The following is a 20,388-nucleotide window of genomic DNA, read 5'->3' on the forward strand; positions in this document are numbered from 1 at the left end:
ATCAGAGTAGAGAGAACTAATTACTGAAGGAACTAATGTAGCTAAAACCTGCTGACTTGCTTTCCTAAAGTTTGGCTAGAAATCTGGTACTCTAATGAAACAATGAGCAGCTGCACCTTCCGGGGCCCCATGTGGCTGAGCTCCATCACAGTCAAGGTGTAGTTGGTGCGATGTCCTCGCTCATTAAACTCAACGTGACCAGTCAGTCCTTCAAGACGAACCTGCAAAAACTAAACATTACTTTCAGCATTTTAGAACAAAGAAAAAAAATACAGAAGTTTGTGTCTATGTACAGTATACGTATGCAATTCAGCATATATATATATATATATATATATATATATATATATATATATATATATATATATATATATTCCATTTGAACAACAGCAGGTGATATTGATTATCATCAGTGTTGCTTTCTAAGTGGACAGTTTGATTTCACAGAAGTTTGATTTACTTGGAGTTATATTGTGTTGTTTGAGTGTTCTCTTTATTTTTTGGAGCAGTGTATATATATTGCTTGGCTTGGTCCCTTAGTTTCACCTTTGTGGGAACAGTTTGGAGCACAAAGCAAGGTTCATGAACACATGGATGGCAGTCTGGTGTAGATGAATTGGACTGGTCTGCACAGTCTTGACCTCAACCCAATAGAACACCTTTGCAATGAATTAGAACGGAGACAGAGAGCCAGGCTTCCAACATCAGTGTGTGAACTCACAAAGGCGCTTCTGGGAGAATGGCTAAAAATCCCCATAAACTCTCCTAAACCTTGTGGACAGCCTTCCCAGAAGGGCTGAAGCTATTCTAGCTGCAAAGAATGGACCAACGTCATGCTGAACCCTTGGATTACGGGATGTCAGTTAAGCTACTGTAACAGAACAATAGCCTGAAAGACAGTCTTCCAAGCACTGTCTGAATTGGAAGGGTCTCACTGTGATGCTGTGGGATGACTTGAAATAAATTGTACATACAAAATCAGGGCAAATTTCTATAAGACTGGTGTCAGAAACTGGCAAAGGCTACAAGAAATGTTTTATTGAAGTTATTTCAGCTACGTGGGCCAGCAATGTTAGTCTCCAAACTTTTTCCTCAGAAAACAAACTCTTATCTTGTTTAATGAATAAAACAATAGCCATTGCAGTCTAAGTGTAATTAATAATTTGCCTTCCTTGAAATAAATGAATAACTATAAGCAATGTGTGAACACTTCTTTATAAAGAAAGTAGTATTTAATGTAAGTGTCCTCTATATTGCACTTGTAAAATAGCATAAATATCACCTAAGGGATAGGTTTGTATTTAGTAAAAATGTTCAGCTTACTAATTGAACTTTGATAAAACTTAGATGTGTTTGAGACATACCCATAAAAAAATTATTTTGGAAAAGAGGCAAAAAATAAAAACATGAGATTAAGAATTTTAAGACAAAAAATTGCCATAATGTGCAATTAGAATGCAATAGTTTTCTGGCATTCGTTGTATTATTTTATCTGAGTTGTAACCCTGAAATTGTTTGTTTTATGTTTTAAAATATTTATGTCAGAATGCAACAAGAAGCTGCTACGTAAGCAGCTTTCATGCTTACGAGCTGCAGAGCTCTCTGGATGTCGATGCCTTGTCCCCATGGTGCTGGTGGGTTGGCCAGACACTCCCCTGCATTACCACGGCGAGAGATGTCAATGCGCTGCCGGCGCAGGTTTTGAAAAGCTTTCACCATGACGTTGACGCCGTCGTAGGTCAGAGCTCCTGTGTACTGAGAAAACACATTTCAGGGATAAACTGTTAAAATCCTGCTTTATTTTTCTCTCAAAGAACAGAAAAGAAATACAAAAGTAAAAATAAATAAATAAAAATAAATATGACATAAAGCAACAAAGTGCTTCACAGAGAAGGAAAGCCCCCACTCCAAAATAGCAAATTTATTTAGGAATGATCTAAAATAACAATAATTTCCATTGCTTCATTTTTTACTGCAGAAATGATTTCATCTGTTCTTCCTTGAGTTAAAAAAAAAGTCATACAGCTTTTTACCTAATGCAAACTTCTGTAAGACTTGCATCGTAGAAAGCTTGCTTGTGTCAGAAGAGATGTGTAACTGCATATGGCTTTCATAGGAGTGATCAAACAAGTCTTCTAAAATGTTCAAAATTTTGCAACAACCACATTGTAGTCTTCATCTGCCAGTCTGTCATTTTCAGATGAGGTGCTAAATTTGCATAAAAGTGATTATCATCTCCCTGAGAATGATGAGAGGAGCACATGAATGTTTATCAGTATGTTTACATTCAGGCTGGCTTTCATTAAAACTCATAATTCATTAAAACTCATAATTCCTCGTGTGAAGAAAAAGCTCATCAAAGTGTGGTTTATATAATGTTACGACTGGCGTCGTTCCATTATGCAAATATGAGTGTGCAGGTGCCTGTCTCTGATTGGTTTCCGGAAGATGACGGAGACGTCCGATTGGTGGCCTCCTGAAGGTGACGGATATAAAAGCTGAAGTCGCGCATTTCCTGTCATCCATCCTCAGCTCATTTCAACCGGCCACATTGTCTGTCTGTAAAATCATGAAAAGTCCTGGAGTTTGTAGGACTGAGCTGCCCTTTATGTTTCATTAGTTTTCTCCTGTTTTTCTTAGTTACGGAGTTTAGTTTTTGTCATTTGGTTTCTTTACTTTCAATTAGGTAAGTTAGTTAATATTCAGATAGTTTCCTTTTGTTTGTTGTTTTCAGCATTAGCTCACTCTGAAGCCATATGCTCCACTTGCTGTAACATCTCAATCCAAAAATACATCTTTTTAAAATAAATAACATTATAAAATGTTCAACTTCATGTGTGCTGGCTGCTTGAGATCTGAAGAGGATGGATCCTTCGTGTTCTGACCTGGCCACCACTAGACGGGTCGTAACACTAAGCACACCGCTCCATTTCATGACTAAACACCCTGACTTTGGTAAGCCATATGGCAGAGATAAAGATAGCCATGTTTGTTAGGACTTTTTATTTCTTTTTCTAATGAATTTTAACATTTAATATTGTCACCTACTTAAAATAATGGCCAAAAGTGATTTTTACAAAAAATGTCTCCTTTTTTCAGTTGCCAAAAGATAAATTGGAAAAAAAATCCCCTTTGGCAAAAAAAAATTAAAATAAATAAAAAATTCAAATAATTAAAAAAGGCTTAGGCCATTATCTTAAGAACTTTGTTTTTTGTTCATTTTCTGAAGACTGGATATTTTGACCTTTGGGATAAATCTGCTGGGACATCCAGATTGGAAGATGTCTGAAATATTTTCCACTTGTGAATAATTCTTCTCTCTGTAGAATGGCAGACATGTTGAAATGATGAAAAAAAAAAACTTTAGTGATATACATGTTTGTGTTTCTGCATTAGGTCCTTTTCTTTCATAGGCTCTTCTGAAGACTAGTGGGCCTTGTAGGAACCAAATCCTAGTTCCATTTATAGAGGTAAGGTGTTATTAAAATGAGTTGAAAACTGTACAAAGTTCCAATATAGCTCGAACTATAAAGCTGTCCGAGTGTGTGTTCACCTTGAGTCTCTTTCGTGTCAGTTTGAGGTCTTTGCTGTCAAAGCCCATCCAGTCTTCATTGATTTTCTCCACAGCTGGGCAGGTTCGGTTCACCAGCTGGAAGCCTGTCACATTTGGTGCCAACTTCTGAAACTCTGTCACATTCAGGTCCAGAAAACCCTGAGCAAAATACAGAGAAAGAACAAAAGGAACTTAATATCTGCAAGTTTCATTGCCTCACTTTTGCATTTAACAGATTATGCACTGACTGAAAATATCCCCTTCTCTAATTACCCAATTAACTATCAAATAAAGGCCACTAGAGCCAATAAAAAATTTAAAGAAAAGTAATTGATGTATTTTTAACACACACACACACACACACCCACACACACAAATATATATATATATGTATATATAGTTGTCAAACAGACAACTCTTAGCGATGGATCACTCGGCTCGTGCGTTGATGAAGAACGCAGCTAGCTGCGAGAACTAATGTGTTTTGTTAAAGGAATTGACAGACGGGCACCACCAGGAGTGGAGCCTGCGGCTTAATTTGACTCAACATGGGAAACGTCACCCGGCCCGGACATGGAAAGGATTGACAGATTGATAGCTATTTGTCTTGATCTATTGACACTTCATCTCTTAACAGTTGGAAAAAACATCTGTTCACCTTCTCATCAGAATAAATACAATTGGAATATTTAGTACATTTTATTCATTTTAATGGTAGAAATGTCCTAAAAATGATTTTTTTTTTTACTAATAATCCTCTGTCACTTTAAACTGGGAACAATTTCCCCCTCACTGGGGGAATTTTCTTCACCAACAGTCAGACTGCCATTTTCATATTCATCAATGGGATTTTAGAAACTCTGACTCACCAAGTTGGCCAGGATGTAATGGTAGTTCTTCAAGTTTCTCTTTTGAGCTGCAATCTGAAAAGACAGAATTCCATCGTACTTTATCTGTTAATTACATTTTCCTGATGTGTTTAATCATGATGTTACACATTAATCAGATTCATCTGTTCTTCATCACCATCCAAAAGAGAGGGCAAGAAAGCAGGAGGGTATCCTTAGATTTGAGTCAACAGACAGATGATGCTAGAAGACGTTTGAAGACGCAGAAAGAAATGGTTGTTGAGGAGGAAGAGCAGGAGGCAGTAGAAAGAGGACGAGAGGAGGAGAAAGAAGCAGGTGCTAGTCATTTCTTTCCTCTGTGGTCCAACTTTTAATGAGCATCAGTCAGTAAACGTTCAGGAGCACAGCTGCTCAATTTTGAAGGAGGAAGCTGTTGAAACCGCCCTCCACTTTCTCCTCCATCTTCCACTTCCTTCATTCCCTCTGCTATAATTTGAGTTTTATTCTGAAAAAGGATAAAACCAATCAAATCACATCAGAGGGCTGCTCTCTATGAAAGCTTCCCAACCATTTCAGCTTCTGTTTCTTCACCCTTAATGGAATGGCATCGATTTGCTTGTCCCAATATTTCAAACAGCAAAGTAGTGATGTCACCATATTTCAGGCCTAAACCTGGGAGATGAGAACAGTTTAGAGTCAACTTTAAATCTCTGTTCTGAATGCTTTTCCGAAGTCTTTTTGGTATGCACTTACTGCAAGATCAGACTTTGCTTTTCTTTAATCAACAATTCCAAGTTACCTTTCGGATTAATGTTACCAGATTATTGCAAAATAAAGTTAAAGATAAGAAAGGCTTAGTTTCAGAATAAACTCTGAAACGAAGTGAACACTTTTGGAAGTTACTTCTGTAGAAGCCAAGATCAATGCAGAAATAACCCAAATGACTCACAATTAGAATAAAACTTTATTTGATAAGTGATTTTTTTAATTGAAGTTTTTATTTTTGCTGCAAAGTATTTTCATAAAACAATGCAAAATGTTGCCCACCAGTTGAAGACCTTAGACTTAGACTTGTACTTTATTGATCCCTTGGGAAGACTCCCTCAGGATATTAAAGTTACCAGTAGCTTACAGGCAGAAAAGTGGCACACAGTGAAGGGTCTTGCCTTCACGCAAAAGAAAACAAAAAAATACAAATTAAATACAAGGTACACAGTAAATGTAATAAAAACATAAATACAAAACAAAGAATATAAATACAACACAAAAGGAAAATACAGCAATTTGGTGGATAGACTAACCAGTGATATGGTATTTCACTGTGTGGTTAGGCCTGATAAATATGGAGTTCACATTGTAGAGAAATACTCCTTCTTCCCTCTGTCCTGTGTCACCTCCGACCCCCCAGTGAGGAGTTGTACAGTCTGAAGGCGTGGGGGACAAAGGAGTTCTTGAATCTATTGGTCCGGCACTTGGGAAGCAGCAGTCTGTCACTGAACAGGCTCCTCTGGCTGCTGATGACGGCGTGTAGAGGGTGGCTGCTATCGTCCATGATGTCCAGCAGTTTGTTCAGTGTCCTCGCCTCTGCCACCGTCACCAGAGAGTCCAGCTTCATGCCGACCACAGAGCCGGCACGCCTGATCAGTTTGTCCAGTCTGGACGTGTCCTTCTTGGATGTGCTGCCTCCCCAGCACTCCACCGTGTAGAAGAGGACACTGGCGATCACTGACTGGTAGAACATCCACAGCAGTTTGCTGCAGATGTTAAAGGACCGCAGTCTCCTCAGGAAGTACATCCTGCTCTGCACCTTCCCGTACAGGTGGCTGGTGTGTTTTGACCAATCCAGTTTACTGTCCAGCCACAGCCCGAGGTATTTGTAGGAGCCCACGACCTCAACCTCCGTTCCCTCTAGTACGACTGGTCTCGGCTTTGGTCTGGACCTCCCAAAGTCTATAACCAGCTCCTTCGTCTTAGAGGTGTTGAGTTCCAGGTTGTTTGTGTGGCACCAGAGAGCAAAGTCCCTCACCAGACAGCGATATTCTTCCTCTCCGTCGTCCCTGATACATCCGACTATGGCTGTGTCATCGGCATACTTCTGTATGTGGCACAGCTCCGAGTTGTAGTGGAAGTCAGAGGAGTACAGGGTGAAGAGAAGAGGGGCCAGCACTGTGCCCTGAGGGGCTCCTGTGCTGCTGACCACAGTGTCAGACACGGTGTCCTTTAGCCTGACATACTGCGGCCTGTTGGTGAGGTAACTATGGATCCAGGTGACCAGGTGCTGGTCCACTCCCATGCTGTTTAGTTTGTCCAGCAGAAGGGGCTGGATTGTATTAAAGGCACTGGAGAAGTCCAAGAAAAGGATCCTCACTGTGCCACTGCCCTTATCCAGGTGGGAGTGGGCCCGGTGCAGCAGGTAGAGGATGGCATCCTCCACACCAACATCTGCCTGGTAGGGGATTGCAGGAGATCCTGGGCATGATGTCCAGGTGAACGAGGTTGTGATCTGACTTCCCTGGTGGGGGGAGGGGTGTTGTTCTGTATGCATCCCTCACATTGGCATAGATTCCTATTTGTTTTGATCAAGCCTCAAAGACAAAGTAAGGAAGATATTTTCTGTCATCTATGGAGATTAAGGAATTTATATTAATAAATTCCAATGATTAGTCAGATTTCCTCTGGATTGACAAATCATATTTAAGTCTCTGCTCAAAATTGGCACTAAGTTTGATGTTTCACTGTGTTATCCTTAGCAGCAGATGGTGGAGCATTTGACTGATATGTTTAAAACTTCCAGAGAATGACCCGTCTCAGAAAGATAGACAGGTCATTCAATGTCTTATGGACTTTACTTTTTTTCAGCTTTTTATGGTCTGACGTTTTTATTAATCATTACATAAGATTATTTTGATATACCAACAGTGAACCATCAGCAAAAGCCACTTGAGACTTAACTCACAACTAAACTGACTGAATGAAGCTGCAGTCAAGTGGAACAGTGTGTGATAATTCGAACAAAGCTAAACTAAATCAGTGAAGCCAGAAGAAGCATTTGATGGATCAGAGCAGCACCTGGCTCTCAGGTTAGTCTCAGGTCAATGGAAACAAACTAACAACTGGTTTTAGGTTATTAGAATTTGTGCCGAAAAGGTTTTATTTTCCTAAAAGTACACAAATCAAATCTTTTTTTGTCTTGTTTCTCCAGCTCTCTCTTCTTATCTGTCTTCTGTGCTTATTCTTGTAAATTTGAAAAAAACAAAACAAAATCATCTTTGCACTTGCTCCTTTTTCCTTTCTCGTTGATGCCAGTCAATTATTGCTGAACCTGACATCAAAGAGCTCTGAGCACAAATGTTCAGCATCTCTGATCAGTGAGCAGATAGTGGATCCAACAACAGGGACAAGCATCATCCACCTAAATGTCTGTATGCACTGGGATGTTGGTCAGTGATTTCACACAAACACGGGCAGATAATGAGATAAAAATGCATTCTCCACAAACATATCTGAATTTGAATGAGCAGAATCTGCTGGAAAGGGACATCAGTGTCAAACCCAATGAATTCCATTTGTAAAGAATATTATGATGGAGACACGCCGGTCACACTGAACGTCTCATTCAGTGTGAATCTCCTTCCTTCTTGAATGTCTGATATTCTTATGATGTTCACACCTTGCTGTTACCAAATCCTGCACTCCCAGAAAAGGAGACAATAATCCACTGCTCTCTTCAGATCCAGCTCTACTTCATTTCTGGGTGACTTGACAACCACCCAACCATATTCATGTTCCTAAGGTTTCCCAGGTAACTATCTCAGACCTTCTGTTCCTAAAAAACACTCACTGACCAATGTCTGTCTGGAACAGTACAGTCACCTCACATTACGTTGGCACATGTACACGGGACACCAGACAGTGACTTTAGCAAGTTAGCCAAGAGGCTCCTGTTTGAAGGAGAAGTGTCTACACTCCCTCTTAAAAGCACAAAGACGACCAGCTGTGAACATCAGGATTGAGTGTATTTGTTTGTCTTGCAGCTCTTTCCCTCCGAGATCTTTCATGGTTTAGTTTCTAGTTCAGCTCATAGCTGCAGAGATGTCCTCACTCGTTTCTTAAGAAACTATCGACAGCATTGAATCATTTTAAAGTAAACATCAGCTCTACTCGCCTAATCTGAAAGGAAATATTGTTCCTTTCCCAGTCAGCCTTATTTACTGTGTTGTGATGTAGTTTCAGAGAGTGGCTGCTTGTTTGGACAGTACTGTCAAACTGACACCAGCACTAATGGGCTCTTAGCAGCTGGCAGACAACAGCTGCTCTCCAAAGGAAGAAAGGAGGATAGAGAGACTCCAGTACAGCTGCTTTGAGTTAAAATAAAAGAAAAAGTGGTCAGTTTTTACCACATAGTGACAAAACAGCAGAAAGTCTGCTCTTGTTTTTCAGGCCTCTTCTGGCTTATCAGTCTTTTTAAAACAATCATTTAATTTGATGCCTAATGAATTTTTGTCTGCCATCTGGTTATTCTGGCCTGGACTGCAGCGTATTAACGCCTCCTCTCATTCTGGGTTTGTATTAGGGTCAGCAGATCACTGCTGCCTCGATCTGTTTGCCTATACTTACATCTATCTTTTCTCTTAGGAGATTCTAAAACAGTGAGCCAAATACAAATACAAATCCAGCCAGTCTTTACCCGCCTGTCCTTGCAGGTTCTTCCCTATCTCATGCAGTCATTGGTTGAGAGGTGAGCTAAACTTTGCTCTTCTTTTCCATGACAAATGTGTCCAAATCTTTGTTGCTGTTCTGCTAATGTAAAAACACAACTGCAGTGTGTCCAATAAATAAAAAAATTTGACTAAAATCACGTGAATAATCTTGTTCACATGATAAGTCATTAAAAATCATGGCACAGATGGATGTAAATTACATGAGATTTAGTCATAAGTCAGCCATGCCACTCCTTCATCTATCAGTGATCAGAACAGCATTTTGTTCAGGACAAGGCTTGGAGTGACAAGCCTCTTATATCTGGGAACAAATATCTATACATTGTTTTGAGGAAAAGTGTAGTAGGCGATTTGACAGAAGAGCTATGGATTCAACACTTTGGGATGACAGACAATTTTTTATGAACTGTGTGATGCTCTGAGATCTCTGGTGGAGCCAGTTGTTCATTATCCATGAAAATCAAAAACAAACCATCATCCTCCTATTACTGCTATTACTGCTGTGTTTCTTCATATTGACTCATGAGATTCGAAAAAAGTGTTTCCAAAAAAAAAACAACACCTCAGGTCAACACAAATACTGTTTTTTTTTAATCAAAATTTTTTTTCTCTAAATTGCCGTGTTTTCTTTCATTAAATTTAAATTATTTTCGTAATTTAAATTTCATGGTTAGTAAAAACCCAATTACTTTCTACCCAGCGTCAAGCAAGCTTTAGCCCTTGGACAGATGATATAATTGTACAATAGTTTGGCATATAAATAGGCAGATTTCCCAAATCAGCCCAGGCCAGCCCATGGCACAAGCAAACTGAGCAACCAGTTGGGGCCGATTGAAGCTTGGGCCGGCCCTGGCATCAGCCCTCAACCACCCTGGCTGACAGTTTGTATGAGCTATTTCCACTCATATGCTGCTTTGGGTTTTCTCCAAAAATGACCAGAAACTATAAATGTAACCTAACATTTATTATGCAAACTTAATATGCAAAGTCCAGCCAAGCTTGAGCTGTTATTAATCTCATATTTGCACTTTCTGAATTCACAGTGGGAACATTGGCAATTGAAACCTTTTTGTTGGAATATTTTCCAGACTAATGTTTAACAGAAACTGCTTCTCCACCGACGTTGTTCCTGTCCTCAGAATGTCCTCAGAATGTGTGTTAACACAAGTTTGGCTAACTGCTCTAATATAGGAGGTCACACTGATGACAAATCATCCATCCATCCATCCATCCATCCATCCTCCAACCCACCCACCGCTTATCCAGGTCGGGTCGCGGGGCTAGCAGCTTCAGAAGGGAGGCCCAGACTTCCCTCTCTCCAGCCACTTGTTCCAGCTCTTCCGGGGGAATCCCGAGGCGTTCCCAGGCCAGCCAGGAGACATAGTCCCTCCAGCATGTCCTGGGTCTTCCCCGGGGCCTCCTCCCGGTGGGACATGCCCGAAACACCTCACCAGGGAGGCGTCCAGGAGGCATCCTAACCAGATGCCTGAGCCTCAACTGGCTCCTCTCCATGTGGAGGAGCAGTGGCTCTACTCTGAGTCCCTCCCGGATGACCGAGCTTCTCACCCTATCTCTAAGGGAGGCCAGACACCCTATGGAGGAAACCAATTTCGGCCGCTTGTATCCGAGATCTCGTTCTTTCGGTCATGACCCAAAGCTCATGACCATAGATGAGGGTAGAAATGTAGATTGACCGGAAAATCGAGAGCTTCGCTTTTTGACTCAGCTCTCTCTTCACCATGACGGACCGGTACAACGCCCGCTTCACGGCGGACGCTCCACCAATCCCCCTGTCGATCTCCCGCTCCCTTCTTCCCTCATTCATAAACAAGATCCCAAGATACTTGAACTCCTCCACTTGGGGCAGGACATCCCCCTCAACCCGGAGAAGGTTGAGGGGGATGTCCTGCCCAATACCATGGGCAGGACATCCCCCATGGCTCAATACCATGGTTTCGGACTTGGAGGCACTGATCCTCGTCCCAGCCGCTTCACACTCGGCTGCGAACCGCTCCAACGAGAGCTGCAGATCAGGTCCCGATGAAGCCAATAGGACCACATTAAATGCAAAAACCAGAGATGGATCCTAAGACCACCAAAACGGATCCCCTCAACACCTCGGCTGCGCCTAGAAATTCTGTTCATGAAAGTAATGAACAGAATCGGTGACAAAGCGCAGCTCTGGCGGAGTCCAATCCTCACTGGAAAAGAGCCCGACTTATTGCCGGCAATGTGGACCAGACTTTGACACCAGTTATACAGGGACCAGACAGCCAGTATCAAAGAGCCCAGTACCACATACTCCCGGAGAACCCCCCACAGGGCACCCTGAGGGACACGGTCGAACGCCTTCTCTAAGTCCACAAAACACATGTAGACCGGTTGGGCAAACTCCCATGCACCCTCCAGGACCCTGCTGAGGGTGTAGAGCTGGTCCAGTGTTCCACGACCAGGACGAAAAACACACTGTTCCTCCAAAATCCGAGGTTCGACTATCCGACAGACCCTCCTCTCCAGTACCCCTGAATAGAGCTTGCCAGGGAGACTTTTAAGAGTGTAATCCCTCCATAATTGGAGCCCACTCTTCGATCCCCCTTTTTGAACAGGGAGACCACCACTCCAGCCTGCCAATCCAGGGGAACTGCCCCCGATGTCCATGCGATATTGCAGAGTCGTGTCAACCAACACAACCCTACAACATCCAGAGCCTTAAGGAACCCAGAACGAATCTCATCCACCCACGGGGCCCTGCCACCGAGGAGCTTTTTGACCACCTTGGCGACCACGTCCCCAGAGATCAGAGAGCCCAACCCAGAGTCCTCAGGTTCAGCTTCCTCAATGAAAGGCATGTTGGTGGAGGTCTTCGAAGTCTTCAAAGTACTCCGCCCACCGACCCACAACGTCCCGAGTCGAGGTCAGCAGCACACCACCCACACTGTAAACAGTGTTGGTGCTACACTGCTTCCTCCTCCTGAGACGCCGGATGGTGGACCAGAATTGCCTCGAAGCCATACGGAAGTCTTTCTCCATGGCCTCTCTTAACTCCTCCCATGCCCGAGTTTTTGCCTCAGCAACCACCCGAGCCAGACTCAATGTCCCCCACCTCCCCTGGGATGTGTTTGAAGCTCTGCCGGAGATGGGAGTTAAAGCTCCATCTCACAGGGGATTCTGCCAGATGTTCCCAGCAGACCCTCACAACACATTTGGGCCTACCAGCTCTGACCGGTATCCTCCCCCCCCCACCGTTGCCTACTCACCACCACGTCTTAGTGGGTGGACAGCTCTGCACCTCTCTTCACCCGAGTGTCCAAGACATACGGCTGCAGATCTGATGAAACGATGACAAAATCGATCATCGAATTGCAGCTTAAGGTATCCTGGTGCCAAGTGCACATATTGACACCCTTATGCCTGAACATGGTGTTCGTTATGGACAATCCGTGACGAGCACAGAAGTCCAACAACCAAACACCACTCGAGTTCAGATCCCAACCATGCCCCTCCAGGTCTCATTGTCATTGCCCACATGAGCGTTGAAGTCCCCCAGCAGAATGAGGGAGTCCCCAGCAGGGGCACTCTCCAGTACCTCCTCTAAGGAGTCCAAAAAGGGTGGGTAATCTCCCTCGGCCACCACCCATCACACACTGCACCTGACCCCTTTGGCTCCTCTCATAGGTGGTGGACCCATGGGAGGAGGGAGGGAGCCATGTTTCCTCTTCGGGCAAAGCCCGGCCACCAGGCCTTCGCCATCGTGCCCCACCTCCAGGCCTGGCTCCAGGGTGGGGCCCCGGAGACCCACATCCGGGCGAGGGAACATAAAATCCAATCTTCTTATTCATCAGCAAGGTCTTCGGGCTACATTCTGTCTGGTCCCTCATCTAGGACCTGTCTGCCTTGGGTGACCCTACCAGGGGCATGAAGCCCCAGACAGCATAGCTCCTAGGATCAAACCACTTCATCACAATAAGGTGGCAGCCTGAGGAGGAGCTGCCACATCAAAATTAGAAGAACCTGGTTGCTACTTTCATCATTTATTATTATTTAAACACCAAGAGATGAACTTAAATAATAGAGTGAACTGTGTTGCAAGTTTTTCTAGAATGGACGTTCATTAAGGTAAAGTCATTTCAGAACTTAAAGATCACAACAGTTTTATTATGATTCTTTGTAATTGATTTGTATTATGACTGTATATCTGGTCAGTATCATCCAAAAATGTCATTAATATTTTATCCTTAATGTGTTGATTATCATAATTAAAATACAATTTAATGGAGTGTCTCTATTTAGGCCCGAGCAGCTAAGCGCTGCGAAGGCCTATTGTATCTGTACTGTTTATTATTATTATTATTATTATTATTAGGCCCGAGCAGCTAAGCGCTGCGAAGGCCTATTGTTTTCCTACTGTTTCTTATTAGGCCCGAGCAGCTAAGCGCTGCGAAGGCCTATTGTTTTCCTATTGTTTATTATTATTATTATTATGATTCTCCCTCCAAATGAATTGGCTTTTTGGGGGCTTTATCATATTCAAAAACTCACCAAACTTGGCGGAGGCCTTAAGCCTGTTTAAAATTTACGTATTTTAAAGTCATCACAAAAATTCCACAAGAAATGGCTCAATAGCGCCACCTAGAAATTTTCAAAGGACCCTTTGCTATTCACTTACTTTATCCTAGAGACATGAAATTTGGTACACTTGTAGAGCTCCCCAGGACGCTCAAAATTTACAATTAATGTCATAGTGCAAGTATCACAGGAAGTCAGCCATTTTGGATTGAAGGTCCAATTTTGAGGCCATTTTTGCCGTTTACAGCCTCCGTATTTGATCGAACTCCTCCTAGGGATTTCGATTGATCGGCTTCAAACTCGGTCAGTCTGTTCAGAAGGCATGTCTCATCTAAAGTTATCAAAACTGTGAGTTTTTGAGAATGCTGAAGGGGGGTTAGCAGGGGTCAAAGTTCACCTACTCGCCATAAAAAAAAACTGCTATATCTCCTACACAGAAACTCACAGAGGCACCAAAGTTTCTGTGATTGATCATCATCGGGTGTCCTACAATACCCTATGGTCGAATGATGACATCACTTAGGCCACGCCCCATGAGAACAGGAAGTGTAATGTTTTACTGTGGATGGTCGCTATCTGACCCCTTTGACCTCATCAACATGAAACTGTGCCCAGACACAGAAGACATGTTGGTGTATTGAGGATTCCAACCCCGACCAGATTCGATGGAGCAGGTGGGCGTGGCGGCGTGGCGAAGTGACCTCTAACGCCATCGCCATACGTTTGGCTCTCAATTCCCCATTTTCAGGCCCAGCTGCTCCAAACTCACAAAGATGGATCCTCATCCACTCCCCGACAGGAATCCATCACAATATTTGGTGTGCGTGGCCTAATTTCTCTATAGCGCCCCCTAGAAAACTTTAAATGATCAGCCCCAAGCCATGCTTTAACCTACAAATACGAAACTTTGTACACATGTGTATCATGTCAGGACTTACAAAAAAGTCTCTTGGAGCCATGGTCTAAACCCCACAGGAAGTCGGCCATTTTAGATTGAAGTTCAGATTTTGACCCCATTTTTGCCGTTTACAGCCTCCGTATTTGATCGAACTCCTCCTAGGGATTTCGATTGATCGGCTTGAAACTCGGTCAGTCTGTTCATAAGGCATGTCCCATCTAAAGTTATCAAAACGGTGAGTTTTTGAGAATGCTGAAGGAGGGTTAGCAGGGGTCAAAGTTCACCTACTCGCCATAAAACATAAACTGCTATATTTCCTACACAGAAACTCACAGAGGCACCAAAGTTACTGTGATTGATCATCATCGGGTGTCCTACAATACCGTATGGTCGAATGATGACATCATTTAGGCCACGCCCCCTGAGAACAGGAAGTGTAATGTTTTACTGTGAAAGGTCGCTATCTGACCCCTTTGACCTCATCAACATGAAACTGTGCCCAGACACAGAAGCCATGTTGGTGTGTTGAGGATTCTAATCCCGACCAGCTACGATGGAGCAGCTGGGCGTGGCGGCGTGGCGAAGTGTCCTGTAACGCCATCGCCATACGTTTGGCTCTCAATTCCACATTTTTGGGCGCAGCTGCTCCAACCTCACAAGGATGGATCTTCATCCACTCCCCGACAGGAATCCATCACAATATTTGTAGGGTGTGGCCCAATTTCTCTATAGCGCCCCCTAGAAAATTTAAAATGATCAGCCCCAAGCCATGCTTTAACCTACAATTACGAAACTTTGTACACATGTGTACCATGTCAGGACTTACAAAAAAGTCTCTTGGAGCCATGGTCTAAACCCCAGAGGAAGTCGGCCATTTTAGATTGAAGTTCAGATTTTGATCCCATTTTTGCCGTTTATAAACCATTCAGTAATTCGCCACTTGGGGTCAGTATTGCTCCACAAATGAAACAGCAGATAATCAGGATGAAGAAACAATATCAGTATTTCGCCAGTAGGTGTCAGTGTTCCTCCACCGATGATAAACAGATCCACGGGCGGATGGGCGTGAAAACTTTGTGAGTGTGTTGCCATGACATTTCTAAAAGGATAGAAATGTCTCAGATAATTTTTGTTGAATTAAATCATGCAGTAAATGTAGCGTTTTCTTACTTCTTACAAACCATTTCAGTAATTCGCCACTCTGAGTAAGTATTACTCCAACAATGAAATAGAGTGCTTTAGAAACACAGCTGAAAATGATGAAAAATGACGAACAGTAGTACTTCGCCATGTGCATATGATCGGCTGTAAATGACACGTGGATCATCCGACTGACGCCAAATTGGATACGTATGACCTTTGTTGACCTCTAAAGAGAACAACAGCATTGAAATATATTTTGACTCCACTGCGCGTCCTACATTAATCCGCCAGCTATATTTCCTCGCTAAACCAATGAATCTGCAACACATTTTTTGCATCGTCAAGGAGCGCTTCCGAACGCATCAGTGCGTACCGCCTGGTGGACGGGCGCGGAAACTGCGCAACAACTTCTGTGTTAGCACGTGGCCAGCGTTGATGGAAACTGAGCAACAGCTTCCGCGGTGCGGGCGGAAGAGCTGAAAACTGCGTGAGAGCTTCTGTGGTGGCTGGCGTGAGGCGCCGGTTGCTAGTACCCGCGGTGGCAATAGGCCGGAGCGGCGCTTGGCTGCGAGGGCCGTTCGAGGCTGCTTGCAGCTTTAATTCTTATTATTCTTCCACCCAAATGAATTGGCTTTTTGAGGGCTTTATCCTATTCAAAAACTCACCAAACTTGGCGGACGCATAAAGGGAGTTTCAAAATTTTGTATTTTAAGGTCATTGCAAAAATCGCACAAGAAACGGCTCAAGAGCGCCACCTTGAAATTTTCAAAGGACCCTTTGCTATTCACTTACTTTATCCTAGAGACATGAAATTTGGTACACTTGTAGAGCTCCCCAAGACGCTCAAAATTTACAATTAATGTCATAGTGCAAGTATCACAGGAAGTCGGCCATTTTGGATAGAAGTTCGGATTTTGAGCCCATTTTTGCCGTTTACAGCCTTCATATTTGATCTATCTCCTCCTAGGGATTTTGATTGATCGGCTTCAAACTCGGTCAGTCTGTTCATAAGGCATGTCCCATCTAAAGTTATCTAAACGGTGAGTTTTTGAGTATGCTGAAGGGGGGTTAGCAGGGGTCAAAGTTCACCTACTCGCCGTAAAAAAATAACTGTTATATCTCCTACACAGAAACTCACACAGGCACCAAAATTACTGTTGTTGATCATCATCGGGTCTACTACAATACCCTATGGTCGAATGATGACATCACTTAGGCCACGCCCCCTGAGAACAGGAAGTGTCATGTTTTACTGTCAACGGTCGCTATCTGACCCCTTTGACCTCATCAACCTGAAACTGTGCCCAGACACAGAAAACATGTTGGTGTATTGAGGATTCCAACCCCGACCAGCTACGATGGAGCAGGTGGGCGTGGTGGCGTGGCGAAGTGACCTGTAACGCCATCGCCATACGTTTGGCTCTAAATTCCACATTTTCAGGCCCAGCTGCTGCAAACTCACAAGGATGGATCTTCATCCACTCCCCGACAGGAATCCATCACAATATTTGGTGGGCGTGGCCTAATTTCTCTATAGCGCCCCCTAGAAAACTTTAAATGATCAGCCCCAAGCCATGCTTTAACCTACAAATACGAAACTTTGTACACATGTGTACCTTGTCAGGACATACAAAAAAGTCTCTTGGAGCCATGGTCTAAACCCCACAGGAAGTCGGCCATTTTGGATTCAAGTTCGGTTTTTTACTCCATTTTGCCGTTTACAGCCTTCATATTTGATCTATCTCCTCCTAGGGATTTTGATTGATCGGCTTCAAACTCGGTCAGTCTGTTCATAAGGCATGTCTCATCTAAAGTTATCTAAACGGTGAGTTTTTGAGTATGCTGAAGGGGGGTTAGCAGGGGTCAAAGTTCACCTACTCGCCGCAAAAAAATAAACTGCTATATCTCCTACACAGAAACTCACAGAGGCACCAAAGTTTGAGTGATTGATCATCATCGGGTATCCTACAATACCCTATGGTCGAATGATGACATCACTTAGGCCACGCCCCCTGAGAACAGGAAGTGTAATGTTTTACTGTGAATGTTCGCTATCTGACCCCTTTGACCTCATCAAATGAAACTGTGCCCAGACACAGAAGACATGTTGGTGTATTGAGGATTCCAACCCCGACCAGCTTCGATAGCAGGTGGGCATGGCGGCGTGGCGAAGTTACCTGTAACCCCATCACCATACGTTTGGCTCTCAATACCACATTTTCGGGCTCAGCTGCTGCAAACTCACAAGGATGAATATTTATCCACTCCCGACTGGAATCCATCACAATATTTGTAGGGCGTGGCCTAATTTCTCTATAGCGCCCCCTAGAAAACAGCAGCCCATAGGTTATGTTGTTATTAATTATTTAAATATACATTATTATAACTTTTTATATATATATAAGTTTATTTTGTGGGTTAAAGTACAAACATTCATTCATTTTTGCTAGATATAATACAAACAAAGTCATTCAGCAAAACTTAACACACAGCGAAGTAAGAACACACTGGGGTCAGTGTTGATGGAGTACCGCTGGCACCTTGTGGCGAAGTACTGGTACTGCTAGTGCAATACCAGTATTGCACCAGCAGGAGGCAGTGGTACTCCATCAATGAGAAAACAGAGACGCTACGTAATAACAGTCAGCCGGCGACAGCTGGAGCTGCGACGTTTTCCTGAACATTTTGCCTGCTTTTTGGAGCCACAGAACTGGACTATGCTCAACATTTTGCTTGGATTTTGGAGTTGCAAATCCGAACCACGCTTTTGAGCAAGAAGTCTCTGTTGGACCGGAGTTGGAGAAGTTTAATGGGCTCTTTGCACCTCAGGTTACACGTTCGGGAAAAACGGCTGAAATGTTTTGCCAAGGTAACAATTAATAATGTACATCGATCCGAAACCCCAACAAGTAAGGCAAAGAAAGGTTTTAAGATGTTCGCCTCGTTATACATTCACAGATATGAAGGTGAGTTTTATTTTCTTTAAAACTGCTAGCACAAGCCTGCTAGCTTTCTAGGAAAAATCTGCTATTTAATTATCTAAAGATTTCTCAGCCATTCTAACGGACACTGTGCCTTATTTTCCAGCATATTACGTGTGTTTATTGTTAACGACAATAAAGCAGCGGGAGGGGGGGGGCAGATTACAGTTCAGACTTTTTGCTTGAAGTATGACGAAGAAAAACGAGCACAGAGCTTACTCTGGTATCGGAGTTCTAGTTCAGCTGAGTGTTCAGATTCAGAGTTATTACTTTTAGAAAAATATGGCCGTGTTGCTTAAGGTTTCTGTGTTATTTCGTTTTATTACTTTTGCATGCTTGTTGTGAATGGCTCATTAAGACGGTGTTTAGAGCGGTGTGTACGCGTTAGCTTCAAGTGGTAGCTTTAACTTGTAGCAACGAATATTTACAAGCTGTCTTAATTGAGGATGGCTTGGAAATCCATGAAAACTTAAACAAAGTACATAGTATTGTTTTATTTGTGTCTTAAGTACGACTTTGTCTTTTATAGCAGTCATAGTTTCTGAAAGTGGAAAAAAGAGCCGCATTTGGGTATACAGTTGTGACGTCAGCGCGGCAGGTGCAAAGAGCCCATTGCTGTTCGTTTAAACAGTCGTAACTCGCGGTGCGGTGAGTAATTTATTCCTTCCTGCTGGTTCTGGAAGCCGTCATGTTTGGAACAGTTATTCTGAGGAGGATGCTAACCCAATGCCTGAGGCCTGCAACGTTTTTAATGCTAACGAAGCGTTTACTAATTCAATAAACTGAATAGTGTGTTTGATACATCCAGTTTCATACATTCAGAGTTATTTGTTATTATGTATAGAAGATGTTTAAAATGTTGTTTGAAAGAGTTCGGAGAAAATGCTAAGTATCTTTTACCGATCCATTGGGGTTGTAATATTTAGTTGCAGCACTTCCTGTGATTAATACCTAATTAATGGGTGGGATTGAGCCTGTGCTATTGTTCTAATGTGCTGAAAGTTAACTGTGCTCTCTTAATGTGCATTGCCATTGGTTTATTACTGAACAGTGCGGTTTATTAAACTGATACATCTTAACCTTCACCATTTTCCTGACTCATTTCACGATAACGTCAAAGTTGCACTGCATTTAGATCTCAGTTGTAGTTAACATCAAGCATGTGGGTGTGGCTTAGTGTAAAACTTTCACTATTTACCATGAAACATCAACATTAAATGACTTCCAAATGCAAGATCACAGCTGCATCATCACACTTCCTCTGTCTTTCTAGAGAACAGCCCTGAACACATTTCCATGGTCACTTGATGACCTCACTGTAGCCCCGCCCACTTTTAAGAGGCAGTCATGTTTTTTCTGCTGTATGTTTTACTGTTATTCTATAATTTATATGGGTTTCATCATGTGAATACTGACTAAAAACGATAACATGATTAACTCTATGAATGCTGGCTGCTGACCGAACCGCAATGGGGTGTAGAAATGACGAACTGCAGTTCTTCGCCACGTACATATGATCGGCTCTAAATGACACGTGGATCATCGGACTGGCGCCAAATTGGATACGTATGACCTTTGTTGACCTCTAAAGAGCAAACAGCATTGAAATGTATTTTGACTCCATTGCGCACCTACATTAATCCGCCAGCTATATATCCTCGCTAAACCAATGAATCTA

At 42.9% G+C, this 20,388-nt stretch overlaps 1 protein-coding gene across 7 annotated transcripts in view; it reads right to left on the minus strand.

Annotated features, from left to right (window-relative positions):
- LOC129354005 (glutamate receptor 1-like) overlaps window positions 1-20,388 on the minus strand; it is a 114,747-nt gene that overhangs the window by 36,261 nt on the left and 58,098 nt on the right. For 5 of the 7 annotated variants that reach the window (XM_055023476.1, XM_055023475.1, XM_055023478.1 and 2 more), the window contains exons 5-8: window positions 4,423-4,476; window positions 3,554-3,712; window positions 1,588-1,755; window positions 117-230 (exon numbers count right to left, since the gene is read on the minus strand). In XM_055023476.1, coding sequence (XP_054879451.1) covers window positions 117-230; window positions 1,588-1,755; window positions 3,554-3,712; window positions 4,423-4,476 — 495 coding nt within the window. The remainder of the gene's footprint in view (window positions 1-116; window positions 231-1,587; window positions 1,756-3,553; window positions 3,713-4,422; window positions 4,477-20,388) is intronic. The other 2 variants (XM_055023481.1, XM_055023477.1) reach the window with 1 other exon arrangement.

This window comes from Poeciliopsis prolifica, unplaced genomic scaffold, assembly GCF_027474105.1.
Source record: "Poeciliopsis prolifica strain line A6 unplaced genomic scaffold, Auburn_PproV2 SCAFFOLD101, whole genome shotgun sequence".
NCBI classification, from domain to species: Eukaryota; Metazoa; Chordata; class Actinopteri; order Cyprinodontiformes; family Poeciliidae; genus Poeciliopsis; species Poeciliopsis prolifica.